General features: G+C 37.0%; 1 protein-coding gene across 1 annotated transcript in view; it reads left to right on the top strand.

Annotated features, from left to right (window-relative positions):
* Nucleotides 1-15,348, top strand: part of LOC136874532 (receptor-type tyrosine-protein phosphatase kappa) — a 381,492-nt gene that overhangs the window by 147,421 nt on the left and 218,723 nt on the right. Inside the window, exon 8 of the mRNA XM_067148168.2 lies at nucleotides 14,255-14,307. Within this exon, the coding sequence (XP_067004269.2) occupies nucleotides 14,255-14,307 (53 nt within the window). The remainder of the gene's footprint in view (nucleotides 1-14,254; nucleotides 14,308-15,348) is intronic.

Raw genomic sequence — 15,348 nt, 5'->3', positions numbered from 1 at the left:
AGTAGCGGCCAGCCTTTAAGGACTCCCGGACAGTGTCCTCCCTAGATAACAAAAAGGTTTTTTTAAATTTTCTCTCAACATTTGAAGTCATATATGAAGCTTGAATAACGCTAAGAAAATTATATTTCATTGCGAAACTGCAAATTCTCATTAACAAGGAAGAAAGTTATCAAACTTATGTGACTGGCTTTCAGCGCACAGTTCACTGGTAAATGTTTTCAGGTTGAAGGTGAGGCATGGACTTTCGAGCTTCTGTCCAAGGATATAGTGTTGGTGATGGGGTTGAGATGTAAGGGGGAAGTGCACTGATGGATGGTTTTGGTGGGGGGGGGTTTAGGGTTCGGGAAGAGGCTTTCACATGGGCAGAGTCCGTAGCAGTATAGCAGTAAAATTATCCTCACAAGACCCCTGTACGAGCATGCACCAACAAAATCTCCATAGTTGCATACAATAAAATGAAATCATAATTTATGACCTTGTTTGCCTTATTATTTATATTTTAAGAACTAAAATAATAAATAATTATATTGAAATGTAACATTTGAGACCAGGAATTTTGATTTGCATTTTGTGAGGGTTGGCAGCAGTGAATTAGTTTGTTTTCTTGCAGAAGACTTGAATGAGTGCGGTGGTACTGGTTAGTAGCAAAGAAAAATTTGTGGAGAAAGTACTGTGGCCACCCCCCCTCAACCTGAGAGTCCACTGGCCGCCATTGGCATTGAGTCCATCTCTTTTCGTGTTGATGACCTAGTAATTAAAGCAAACACTGAAGATGGTCTACAGCATAAAGTCTGGCTGTGGCAAGAAGTAATGGAAGAAGAAAGTGTTAAAGTAAATATCAAAAACACAGAAGTGATGGTTAGCAGCAAGCAAACAGGTGATACCACTAAAGGAACCAGTTGAACTAGGTAGGGAAATTTTGAAATCTTGGTGGAATATTAAGTGCTGATGGTGAGCGGAAGCAGAGGTTGAAGCAAGAGTAAGAGCTGGCTTGAATAAATGGAGAGAAGTGCCAGGAGTGATTTGCCACAGAAGGTTGCCATAAAAGTGGAAAATATAAACATATCAAAGGTGAATCGAAAAGTAAGTTGCACTTCCAAGTTATGGCCATTTATGAAACTATCTACACATAGACAACATGGCTATAACAACATACAATGTAAGTTCACTTTTCCATTTAGTTTCCAAGAGAATGTAAACATTTCTCGGAACAGTCAACCAACTTTTCGATTCCAGATGCATAGAAATAGATTCCAGCTATATGTAACCACCTGGAGACAGGTGCTTTCACTTCCTCATTGTTTCAGAATCATCATCCACCGACTTTCGTTGCACTATAACGCAACACCTCACACGGCCTGCCAAACATCTGAATGGATGAAGCGATTCAAGTGGGAGGTATATCCTCCATATATTCCAGATTTAGCACCATGCGATTATCATGTGTTCGGTAAGCTGAGAAAGGATCTCGATGGACAAGATTCCAAACTATGAGGAAGTGAAAGCAGTTGTCTCCAGGTGGTTACATAGTGCTGGAGATGATTTCTACGCATGCAGAATCGAAAAGTTGGTTGACCGTTCCGAAAAATGTTTACAGTCTCATGGGGACTATGTGGAAAAGTGAACTTACATTGTATGTTGTTATAGCCATGTTGCCTATGTATAGGTGGTTTCATAAATGGGCATAATTTGATGTATTCACAAAGACATGCACAAAGTGCTGTTAGTTGCATAAACTAATTTTATTTACAATATTTTACATATCATTAAACCACCATTTTTAACAACTGCCTGTCACGAAGAATCAGAAGACTAAGACTGCCATTTTGCTACAGCTGACTGCTACTTTAGCATCTCAGCACAAGCACAACACAAGTTCCCGAAAACAACTCCTGTTAAACAACAACTCTCTCCACCATTGAGACTGTCCCTTTATATAGGTTGCCTGGCCAGGCTTCTAGATGGATGTTATACAACACCTTTTCTCGTAAATTCTAGAGTGCCTAATACATAGTTATAACATAAAGAACATTCTACAAACATTTAGTGTCACAGATACGTTATTCTGGATGTTACAGTATGTTACACAATGTTACTGTGGTTTATACACCATATATACAGGTAATAATAAATTATATGCTATTAATTGCATGTTCTTTAACTAAACTCATATAAATATATACAGTACATAAAGCACATGTTTCATGACATAACCTCTCAAATAATATGATTGTATCATCTGTACATATGTCATAACTATGTAAATAATAATATTAATACTAAATGGATGTAAACACTTCAAAGCCATGCCTCACAAGTAATAATAATAATAATAATAATAATAATAATAATAATAATAATAATAATAATAATAATAATAATAATAATAATAATAATAATAATAATAATAATAATAATTTGAGCTTTATACTTGCATTATTTACCCATGGGTTAAAGAATATTGCTTTCAACTTATCTCAGTCTATTACACTTGCATCAAACTTGGAAATGTAACTTACTTTTTGTTTCACCCTTGTATATAAAAATTGTAAGACCAGTTACCTCTGTGTCAGAAACATGGGCTATATGTAAAGAAGAGGAAATTCTTCTGGAAAGACAAATGAACTAGCCTGCCAGCCAACGTTCTGATAGTGAAAATTGTTTCCACCAACATGACTTGAACTGGATAACCACAGTGCCAGAGTGTAGAGAATGGACGTCTTAATGATCATGGTTACCTGGCAGGATTTATGGTTGAATATGCTGCCATTATTAGGACATTATGAATTCCTAAGATGAAAATATGTGGAAGTAAATGTAGTTTACATTCATCAACTTTATGTTTACTTTGTAGTCTAGTAATGGAGAAGGGACTTTCCATATTTTATGCGAAACGGAAGTGACATTCTTGTATTCGCATGGGTTGTTTCACAATGTAATGAAAACTATGGCAATTGTTGCCTCGGGAACTTTGAGCAAAAGAACCAGGAACAATAGTTCAAAGATTCATTTAATGTGATGATTAATTCATGAGAAGGAGTGCGTGTTTTGTCGTCCATTACTTGGTCACGCACACCATGCCCTCCCATTCCATATGTTATGCATCCACTTTCACTTTGCTCAGTTCAGTCTGGTATAGTGCCATTATTGTCTGATTTATTAAAACTTAATTACTTCTCTTTCATTCAAACTACACCGTGCCATGCTTCTGCACCATGAAATATCATATTTCAAAATGACAGCGAGTCAAGTAATTAAGAGTCGTAAGAGATTTCAAGGTATTGAAAGAATTATAGGAATTCTCACCAGATGATGTCAACATTCATATCAGTGAAAAGATAGTGATTTATACTATCAAACTACATAAGAAAACATCCTGTAATGAAACATACATATACTACAATGCAGCAGAAATTTGAATATATATGCTCTTAAGTGGAAAGAGGTCAGACTATTTCAAAATCTTTAGAGAGAAAAAAGGAACACTGATTTGGGCTGTTTCATACATACAAGGAAGGTATACCTTCAAAGATATACCATTTCTGTCTCAACAACTTTAAAACTTTGCAAGCTAGAACAAAATGAAGTTAGGTTGCAGGGGTCTATACCACTCTTAATCTAAATATCATTCACAATTTGTACATTCTTCATATTTCCAACACTACAGTACAATCCTTTTCTTTTAGCACTCATTATCTGGAACATAACACCTTCCTATTGTTCTTTACAAACCTAGCTCTAACCAAATTTAAATATTTTGATATATTTGTTCCTCTTTCCCATTCTCTGCGTAGCCATGCCATCATCTTATGACCTTTTTCTACTTTTTCTATCTCCTTCTTATTTAACACTTTCATTTTTATCTCTTCTAATTCACTACATTTAGAAAATATATGCATATCCGACCATTCCTCTCCACATAAGATACATCTATCCTTATTTTCTTGACCTATCCATCCTAAATTTTTTGGAATTCCCATAACCCACCAGCATAATCCTATTTTACCCCTTCTACCCTCAAATTTGGTTCTTGGGTTCATAATTTCTACTAATTTCTTTAATACTGATAATGAGTCTCTTTCCCTACATTCCATTATTAAATTCTGTCTTTCTATATCAGCCACTCTCTTTTCTACCTTTCTCAATACCCAATCTTTCCTCTCTCCCCATCTGTCCCACCATTCTTCTAATCCTATCCTTCGTAATTTGTTTTTGCATTTATTCACCCAGTACTCTTCGTTCTCCATTCTTTTCTAGAACCTATACACTTATTGTAATAAATCTCCTCCTTTTCCTTCTTCCAATCTCATCCAATATTTCATTATCCTCTTTGCTATTGTAATATCTATCGATTCTTTACAAACTAATCTAGTCCCCACATTAGCAGTACAGTTAGGAACCCCCATCATAATCTTACTAAATTTTGCTACCACCCGGTTTGATTCATTTCTATTCTCCTCCAATCCCCACACTTCTACCCCATATAACATTTTTCCTTTTACCATTGATTGGAACACCATTCTCTGAATTTTGTATTTAATATCCGGGAATTTATTCTCCATTACCCCCACTATAGCCAGTGCTCCTCTCCCTTTTAATATAGCTGTTTTGGTCTGATCCTTCCATATTCCGTTGCTACTAATTATCACTCCTAAATACTCAATTTTTTTTTCTGGTCTGATTTCTTCTTGTTCTACTATCCAAAATTTCTTTTCTTTCTTGTCTTTCCTTTTCCTGCATACCATTATCTGTGTCTTCTGTACATTTATTCTAAGTGCCCATCTTTTTGTATATTCCACCACCTCTTCTAGCCCTTTTCTCAACCCCCTTGCTGTTAGTACCAAAATCAATAAATCATCCGCAAATAGCAGTCCCGGTATTTCCTGTTTGTTTATCCAAGGACATTGCCAGCCCTCGCCTCCATGACCATCTAATATATTGTTTATAAACAATAAAAATAATATCAGTGACACCCCTCTTAGATTCAATACACTTACACAATTCACCCCCTTGTAATTTAATCATCACCATTACTTCCTCGTATATTCCTTCTATTGTCATTCTCATTTTCTTTGATAGCCCAATATCTCTTAACCTAGTAAACAACGCCTCCCTATTCACTGTATCGAAGGCTTTCTCCAAATCTATTGCTGCTACATATAATCTCATCCCTGCTATCTTGACATATTTTGTAATTAAGGTATCCAAAATCCATATATTATCCACAGAATTTCTCTCTTTTCTAAACCCATTTTGATACTCCGAAATCCTTCCATTCTTCTCTGCCCAATTTAAAATCCTATTGGCTAAAATTCCTGTATATACCTTCGATAACGAGTCAAGGAGTGTTATTACTCTGTAGTTATTAGGATCACTTTGACTCCCTTTATTCTTGTATATAGGACATAATACTCCTTTTCTCCATTCACTAGGAAATTTCACTGATTCCCATATCTTGATAAAAAATTTAACCATCACCTTCAACATCGATTCATTTGTCCCTACTTCCTTCCATACTCTGTTGGTAATACCATTCGCCCCACCTGCTACTTTCATTTTTATTTTACTTAACACACTAATTACTTCTTGGATTGTTATTTCCCCTCTAGTATCTGTACTCCTACTTGCAAATCTCTTTGGATAAATGTCCTACTTTTTTCCCCATTCCAGTCTCCTCTCCCACTCAAAAGACCTGCAACATTTCCTACCCACTCATTTTCTTCTATGCTTGTTCCCTTCCCCGTAGGCCAAGTTCTCTTAAGTTTGTTTATGATTTCCCATATCCTCTCAAATCTTTTCTCTTTGCAATATCTGTTCACTCTTTCTGCTTCCGTCTCTCCCCAGCATTTCTTTTTCTCATTCAGTAGCTTCTTGTATTCCCTTCTTAATTTACAATATTCCTCTCTTTTTTCTTGTTTCCCTCCTTTCTTAAACTCTGCTAGTACTGACATAACTATCTCACGTTCCCTCTTACAATCTTTATCAAACCATCCCGTGGCTCTGTTTGTGTCTCCCTCTTCTCTTATCTTTACTTTCTTTCCCACCTCCCATACAGGGCGCTCTATTATTTTTAAAGCTTTGTCTATGTCCTCTTCTTCCAGCACTCTTTCAGCTTCTACTCTTATACTATCTCCCCTCTCCCTTAACTCCAATCTCAATTTCTCAATCGTAGTTTCATTCCAAATATACTTCCATCTCTCTTTATGCCTCATCCTATTTCCTAACCCTCTCTTTACTTCACCATTTTCCTCTCTTAATTTTATCCTAATGGGCATGTGATCTGTTGACTCACATTCTACCACCGCAAAACTTATTATTTTCCTTAAAGCTGTTTCCAAGCTTACTCCTATATCTACCACACTCCCTCCCTTCAGTGTGATGAATGTCAATTCTCCCGTACTGTCTCCCTTCATCCATCCATTTAAAATATATAATTTTTCTATAGCACATAGCTCTAGCAACTTTACACCATTACTATTTATATCTTTGTCTTTACTGTTTCTTCTGTACCCTCTCACTTCAGTATCTTCCCTCCCATAATTCGGTACCCTATTGCTTACTCTTGCATTCCAATCTCCTATTAGTATCATTCCATCTTCCACATATGTACCTTTAATTTTATTTATTTCTTCAATCAGATCTTCAAAAACAATTTTATTCGCATAAACTGAATCCTTAGGATGGTTGTACAAGAGAGCTATACAAATTGCCTCCTTCTCTTCTCTTCCCATTTTAACTCTAAACCACACCACCCCTTCTACCTCATTCTTTATTCTCTCTACTCTCCCTACTATCTCATTTTTATTAAGACTGTTATGCCTCCTGGATTCCTTCCCATCCTCCCTATTTTATTCTTTGTGACGTTGACTACTTTATACCCATCCCATTCGATTTCTATCCCTTTCCCTAACCAAGTCTCTATTAGGGCAATGATCTCAAACTCATTGACTAATTTCTCTATTTCTTTATTTCCTAGTTTCCCCATCAACCCCTCAATATTCCACAACCCTATTGTCATCTCTAGTTATTTTTCCCCTCTCCCTCTCTGCTTCTGTACTTCTCCACTTCCACCCCTACTCCTTGTCACTCTTTCTTGCAAGTCTTCTCCATCTCTATCCCCTCCTTCATTCCTCTCGTCCTCCTTCCCTTTGTCCGTGCCTACACCTTTTTTCTTTTCCCCATAAATCCTTCAAACTTCCTTACTTAATACCTGTCTTTTCTCTATTTTATTTTCTGCATTTCTTTTATTCAGTGAGGATGAATCCTTACCCTGTTTCCTATTGTCTTCAATTGCACTTTTCATTTTGCTCTGTACCACTTGTGACACATTACTTGCTTCCTCCATCTCTACGCTGCGCTGACTCTTCAATATCTCTGCAGTCTTGACCATCTGTTTGCTGGCTCTGCTGGTCAGCAGTTCTCTACTTTCTGCACCTGATATGGTGTGGACTTCGCTCACTTCCGTAATATCACTCTCCACTATGTCACTACCACTTTTCCCTGTGCCCTTCCTTGCTGCTCCCTCTGCCATCATGGAATCCTTCTGTTGTTGTTGGTGTTCCTCCTCAAGTTTTTTTAGCTGGTTTACTCCCCATATACGATTCCATCTTCTGTCTCCAACCAGCAATTGTTGTCCTCTGATATATGCTTTGAGGCCTTGTTTTTTTGCATCTTTTAGTGTCTGTTTAGGATCCTGTTCTTCTCGATAATTTCTCTGTTCATCTCCCTTTGTATCCACACTTTCTCTCCTTTTAGATTGTTTGAATTTCTTATCACAATGTCAGCCATCAGGGTGGATAATAATTTCACTCTGATTGGCCTTCTCCCCTTCATTTTCCCCACACGATGCACATTGTCTATATCTACTTCACTAAACTTGATTTTCATTCTATTCTGGATCACTTCAACCACTTTATATACTAGTTCCACTTTTGTTTCTTCTTCTTCTTCTTCTTCTTCTTCTTGGACACCATATATAAAAATATTCTTTCTCATACTATCTTGCACACCCCTCTCTACTAGTCTCTTAGTTTCTCTCAGGTCCCGCTCCAAACTTCTTACTTTCTGTTTCAACACGTCCAACTCTTCTTTGTTACATCCTTCCTCTTCTAATATCTTCTTTACGTCTTCCTTAATACTCGACTTTAGGTCCATAAAGGCCTTGGATAGCTCTCTAAACATTTCCTTTATTTGTTCTGTCTGACAAGCCTCTCTTATCATCTCTCTTATTGCTTCAAATTCTTCGCATCCAGTGGAACCCACTGGTCCTGGGCCAGGATTAATTTCCACCCCTCGTATTATCAATAGCACCATCACCACCGCCGCTACCAGTAGAGTAGCCACCACCCTTCTTTTTTCACCTTTCAGCTCCATTCTTGTCTCCATTTCGCTTCCCTTTATGCCGTTCCATCTCCCAATCACTATCCTGTACTGAGTCAATATGTTACCCATTGTTCCGCTGCTCCACGCACTACTCAGCACATCCGCACTCCTTACTGTCTCAAAGACGACTGGGTCTATACCACACATGGTGGTCGGCAGCATGTGAAGAAAAGGAGGTCTATATGACTTATGGAGTTTGGCAACAAGGGGTTAACTAGTACAATGCAATATCATTCAAGGCAAATATTTTCGCACTGCAAGTTGTGTGGTTAAGCTTATTTTTAATATGTATAGCTTTTGCTTTCTCAACGATGCATGTGTTTCTACATTCGTCCCTGTTTTTATCTCCTCGTAAGATGTGTATTATTTAATGTAACACCTTGTGTAAAAAATTGGGTTATATGAAAGAGTTATATCATGTTCAAGATCATGCTTTCACATCTCTGCACAATATTTAAAATGAAATTTTACCGTTGGTCTTTATAGCTATTGTTGAGAGTGAAGGAGAATTTCCTGTTGTGTATGTTTATCAGGAACTCAAGGGAGACTTCATTAGTTAGTTGGAACATAGAAAAAATGATGAACTCTTCTCAGAAGAACTCTTAAGGTTTCGCTTTACTTTGTCCTGCCTGCTGGCTCTTCAGAAATGTGTGCGCGTGTGTTTTATATTCAGGAATCATTCAAGAAGAACACTTTCGCACTGCAAGATGTGTGGTTAAGGTTATTTTTAATATGTATAACTTTTGCTTTCTCAACGATTCATTTGTTTCTATATTCGTCCCTGTTTTTATCTCCTTGTAAGATGTGTATTGTTTAATGTAACGCCTTGTGTAATATAAATGCCTACATGCTGGCCTATTTCCCACATTTTGGCTGATGATGACGCAAAACAGCGTTGAAACTAGTTCCAAGTGCAAATACATGTTATAAAAAAACTATAACATTTTTGTATTGAAAAGGTGGACCATTTTAAGTTTTCCTATCATCCAATGCAATATTTGTTGAGAATGTTTCAAAGATAATGTATATGTGTTAATAAAAATATTTCCCTTCATTCCATCAGATGACTTTCACCATGCACTGGTTCTTGTAGGCAAAAGAATGTTGATAATCAACCAACATGATCATTACATTGAAATACCCCTTTGAGCACCTACATATGTGATGAGAGCATAATATACTTGTTGGTAGCTCTTCCTCTATATCTGTCATGCAATTCTTCCCCTTCCAACATCCAGTTGAGGAAGTGTAAGTCCTCATAGTATAAGAGAAGGCCTAATGGCCTCAACTGTTTATCTATTCATCTATCTAAACTCTCCGTGTTTTTTGAAGCATTCTTGAACTCGTGTATTCTCCAATATGGTTGTGGCTATCTGTGCAGCTGTCCCAAGAATAACTGTTGACACCGCCCCAGCTTCAGATCATATGCCTGTGGAAGCCATGCTATGAGGTCAATCAGTCATCAATGAACTGCATTTAGGGCAGCCACCCAGGTGGCAGATTCTCTATCAGTTGTTTACCTAGATTTTTCTTTAAGTAATTTCAAATAAACTGGAAATTAATTGAATGTCTCCCTTGGTAAATTATTCCAATCCCTAACTCCTCTTCCTATATACTCTCATGTTCATAAAAACCAGAACACCTTGAAAGACTAAAGATAGGAAGGTCATATTCACAGGACATGTGCACTGGTATGTTCTGAAGAAATGATTAGCATTTGAACCATGTCGGCCCTCAGGTCCAAGGTCCATGTTGATATCTTGGCGCACCACCACCGACTGATAAAATGTGCCTGCGGCTCTCGTTGTCGCTATAAACCATAAGCAATGGATCGGTGTGACTTGAGCAGACATACAGGATGCCTTGCAGACATATTGTGAGAACAGTATCATCAAATCAGTGAGACTGAAAGAGGGCACATTATTGGCATGAGAGAACATGATGCATCCATCCGGGAAATTACTGCTCGTGTGTGGCAAAGTGTGTCGGTAGTACAACGGGTGTGTACAGAATGGTTCACAGAAGACCATAGAACACGACGAGATGAGTCTGGTTGCAACATTCAGACCACCCGCTGAGATAATCGACACCTCAATCCTGTATAATTTCTTCTTCTTTCTTTCTTTAATTTTGGCCTACAATGGACCATGGTAAACAATTGACTGGCTGGTTAGTCCTTTTTCCTTCTTCCAGAACTTCTTCATCATTTTGCTGTGGTTCTTCTTCCTCTTGTCCGACCATAATGTTCTTGGACTTTTCATTTTGCTTTCCCTGGAACCCCTTGAATTTTTCATTTTCAGTTCAAAATGTATCTCTATTAAAGATTTATTTTGGATTGATGTCAACTTCCTCCATGTCCTTTCTTGTTTCTTCTTTCTATTTAGTAATTGTTTTGAATTTGATGATATACAGTACTTAAAGATTTTCTTTGTTAGTCAACTCTCGTTCATTCTTGTGAGGCGCCAATAAAAACTTCAGTCTCCTCTTACCTACGGTGTCTGTGATCTTCCCTGTGTGTCTATATAGATTTTCATTTATCCTCTTCCTCCATGTACCATCCTTTCTTTTTTCAGGTCCTAAGATATTTCTCAAGATTTTTCTTTCTGTCTTCTCTAGGTCATCCATTTCCCCTTTCTTATTCAGTATCAGGCATTCTGAATAGTACAGTCCTTCTGGCATGATAACCATGGATACTAAGCTCAATGATACCATGCACTGAATAACTGGTACTGTAAAGTCAACATCTTGCCACTGGTTACCCGTACTTAGTCATATCCCACCACCCCACCTGAGGAGAAAGGAAGCTCTGCTGAGAGAAGCAAAGATGATCTTGTCATCTCCCTCATTACCATTTCACCAGGAATTTTGTTACCCGTCGCCACGACGACTTCGTTCTAGGAGACCAGCCAGTGTACTGGCCGGCCAGCTCTTGAGGGATAATTTTAATCTAAATGAGAGCTAGCGAGATGAGTGGTCAATTTCAACATCTGGGACAAATGCTCGTGACCTAAATCCAACCCAGAAAATGAAGGGATTCGACCTCCCAAGAAAACTATGGTGTTGCCTCAACAGACTGAGAACTGGGCATGGACGCTGCAATTTCTTACGCCATAAGTGGGGTTGGATGGAATTTCCTATGTGTGAATACAGTGAAAAGGGGCAGACCATGTCATCCTGCTCTGCCCTCTCTGCCTACTCTGGAAGCCCCAGCGACCTGTTTCATCTTTCAGAAAGTGCTGTAGAGTGGTTGAAACACCTGGACCTGGACTTATAAATTTGCAGTTATAATCATCATACGATTAAAATAAATAGACCATGGTACAGTATCTGATCTTTTCCCTGTAAGATATTCTTTTGTTGTAAATCCCGTAATTTTTTTATTACTCTATTCGGTATAACATCATACCCAAAAAGCCTCTCTGGTTCCAGTTCTTTACTCAATTGTTGGGGAAGGGTAGTTGAGAGCAGAAGTGGTGATGTACTTTATTGATGTCAACTTGACATGATGTTTGTCAGTCATTTAGGACTGTTATTACTCTCTTTCTTTGTTGAATGTAGTACAGAAATGGAGTCTTCTGATACTGTAGATCATCATCATCATCATCATCATCATTATTATCCATTTCCCTTGTCCAGCTCCTACTTGTGTTGGGATGTTTATGGCACCCTTTCATCTTCCTCTATCCAACCACCATTATTCCTCCTTAACTATGTTCCAATCCAGGTTCATTCTAGTTACACTATTCTTGATAGTTTTCAAGCACCTTAGTCTGGATCTCCCTCTTGCCCTCCCTCCTTCTATCTAGGTCTCCATCATTTGCTTCGGCATCCTTCCCTTTACAATAATTGAAAATCTTCCACAGAAAAAGAAGCTGATTACTTGCAATCCTTCCCTTTTCCATCTTCTTAACATGTCCGAACCATCTAATTTTATCCCACTGCATTCTATCATAAAGTTTTACACTCTGATTTCCTTCCTGGCATCCTCGTTTCTTACTTTGTCCTTTCTTGTCTTTCCTATCACCTCAAATATTTCATTTGACTCGCCTGGATTTTACTCTCCCATCTTTCTGTCAGTGTCCAGGTCTCTGCTGTGTATGTCAGTATTTGGCAGTAGTACAACTTACACATGAGTCATCTATTTCCAAAACCAACCAAGCCCCCCCCAAAAAAATGAAATCCATGTTTCATGCTGAATATGTTCTCTGTCCACTTTTACACAAGACAGCAAATTCGGCCTCTAATCAGCTTATTTTCTTCATTGAAAATTAGAGTTAGACAAAAAGATGTTGAATCTCTATTGAATTTTACACTGTTTTGCTTTTTAGTTAACTTTTAAATAAATCATTTTTAAAAATTTGTTCAGTTTTTCATTTGGTGGAAACCTGGCCGTCTCCAAATTTGAAATTTTAATATTCCAAATAATTATACAAATAAAACATTGCTGTTCTGTAACATTCATGATAGTGCTATTTATAAGCAATTTAGTAAATGAAAATAGTTCTCAATCTCAGTATTTAATTTTATATGATTTTTGGTTTCCTGGAAAATTTAACCATTTGGAGATGACTGATTTTGCAAGTAGATGACCCACATCATATGCACTTCCCTTTTGAATCCTGTTACTGATTTCCATGTCCAGCTTTTTATCCCTCATCAGTTTGCTTCTCAAATACTTGAAGCTCTCCACAATCTGGGAGTTTTGTCCCCTTATTTTCATAATCCCTTTCCCTTCCCTTTCTCCTGTAGTGAACACAATGTTACTCTTTTTCATGCTGATCTCCTTCACAATTTTGTCCATTATCATTACTTGCACATATTGTTTTGTTTTCCACATCCTCTCCCTTGTGTTACTCTCTATACTTGTCCTTTGGGGACACTATCTTAAGACTTCTATAAATCCAATGCTTTTCCATTAACTGCTTCATACTGAAGATGGGGTCTAGTGTTCATCTTCTATTTTCCAAAGCTATATTGCTCTTCATGTAGTTGCCCTTCCACATTTCTTCTCTTTCTTGATAATTATTACATATCTTCTTGTCCCCTTTTTAAATATTGGTATTATTACACTTTTACATTTGGTATCAACATTTTTTTTCCTGAGTATATGCAAATAGCCTATAATAGCCATTGTAGACCAATGGATACTGTTGCTGTTTTCTTTTCCAAACACAATTCATCCACTCCTGCTGCTTTTCTCACTTTCATTTGTTTGACAGCAGTGTTCATCTCTTCCATTGTGATTTCACTCTCAGATTCTGTCTCTTCACACTCTACCTCTATCATCTCCTCTATACCCACCTTCTCACATTCAGGAGTTCATCCAAGTAATCCTTCCATCTTTTTTCTTATCACTTCTAGTTGCATTATTATCTCTCCTTTCTTCCCTTTCACCTGCTGTGTGTAATCTCTTTCTTTTCTCTTCCTTATAGCATCATTTTACCACTATCCACATCCACTTCCAACTCTTGTGTAAATTCTTCGCAGTTTTTCATCTTTCCTTCTCTTACAACGTACATTCTTGCATCTACTTTTTATTTTTAGATACTTTCTATTTTATCTGTATTCAACACTTCCCATGCTTCCTTATTGTTTTCCACTGCTTCCTTTACCCTCTTGTTCCACCATGGTCTCTCTTTATCTTTTATTCTGATACTCTATATATTGGCTAATATGTTTGGAGATTAAAGAACAAGGTTGATAAAAATAGGAAGAAAATAAAATGAACACTTGCAAGATTAATCAAAATCTTTGATGAAGCAAGTTATGAGTGAGTGAAGGAAAAATAGAAAGGAAAAAAGAGATAAAAGTAATTATTATGGATGACTTGAAAATTACAGCATGTTAATTCTTATAATTTCTTTCTTTTCAGAACCTTCTTTTGAAATATGTCCTGGACAATGGAATGTTACACTAAAACGTATGGTAAGTTTATTGTATTATTTATAGCCTCTGAAAACAGTTTAAGCTATTTTTTATGATAAATGAATAGTAATATCTGAATGGGGAGACAAGGACACAAATGGAAAACAAAAGGATGAGGACAGATGCTTTATCGTTAATCCCAATTGTTCTTTCATACCTGTCCTTTTCTCTCCTTTATGTTGCTCCCTGTACCCACAGTGACTGAAACTGTGTTTATCCTTTGGTGTGGTTTTAATCACCTACCTAACTCCTTGCTCTAAAAATTATTTGTACATATGGTGTGTACGTTTCCATGACATAATTATATGAATGAAACTATAAAATTATCTCTTCTAAAAGAAACTCATACTTTCTAATGAATAATTGTTCATCTTTCTTTTCAGTTTTTGAATAATAATACAGTAACAACAACAACAACAACAACAACTATAGGACCTGTGCTGCACCACAGCATAGGTTATAAATAGATTACTGAACTCGTTTTGATATGCCTGTCATAGTCATATTGTTTTGCCTGCCCTTTTCAATTGTTGTATGAACATTTAATAAGATGTGCATTAAAGTATGCCACAATTCATAGTCAGAATTCATCCATTCTGACATCATCATGTCATCTGTTTGGTAAAAATAAATATATTTGCTTTTCTTGATGTAAAGCTTAGTATTGTATTGTAGAAGGCAATGGTACTTTTAATCACAGTTCTTCTATATAGAACTGTTATCTTGTGAGCTCCTAGGTCAGTCTCGAAGGAGCATTTTTTGCTAGGCAGAGAACTTTTATTAAGATACATGGCTTTCACTCATTCTTGTGTAGCTATGTTATCCTTTGATAGATGTTCCCATATAATGTCTAAGGCATATGTCATTATGGGATCTGTTTGTACGTAGACCTTTTTCTCTTAGCAGCATGTAAGTTATTAGGAACGCTGTGCCATCTCTTGAATATATTTGGAAGCTAGGAAAGGTTAGAGAATCAAAGAGTATCTAGTAGGGTATAGTACTCTTCCGTGATAAGAGGATGTGTGTACTCCCTGGCTTGAC

The sequence above is a fragment of the Anabrus simplex genome, chromosome 5 (genome assembly GCF_040414725.1).
Source record: "Anabrus simplex isolate iqAnaSimp1 chromosome 5, ASM4041472v1, whole genome shotgun sequence".
NCBI classification, from domain to species: domain Eukaryota; kingdom Metazoa; phylum Arthropoda; class Insecta; order Orthoptera; family Tettigoniidae; genus Anabrus; species Anabrus simplex.
The sequence above is the reverse complement of the archived record's forward strand: the minus strand, read 5'-3'. Positions and strand labels throughout refer to the sequence as shown.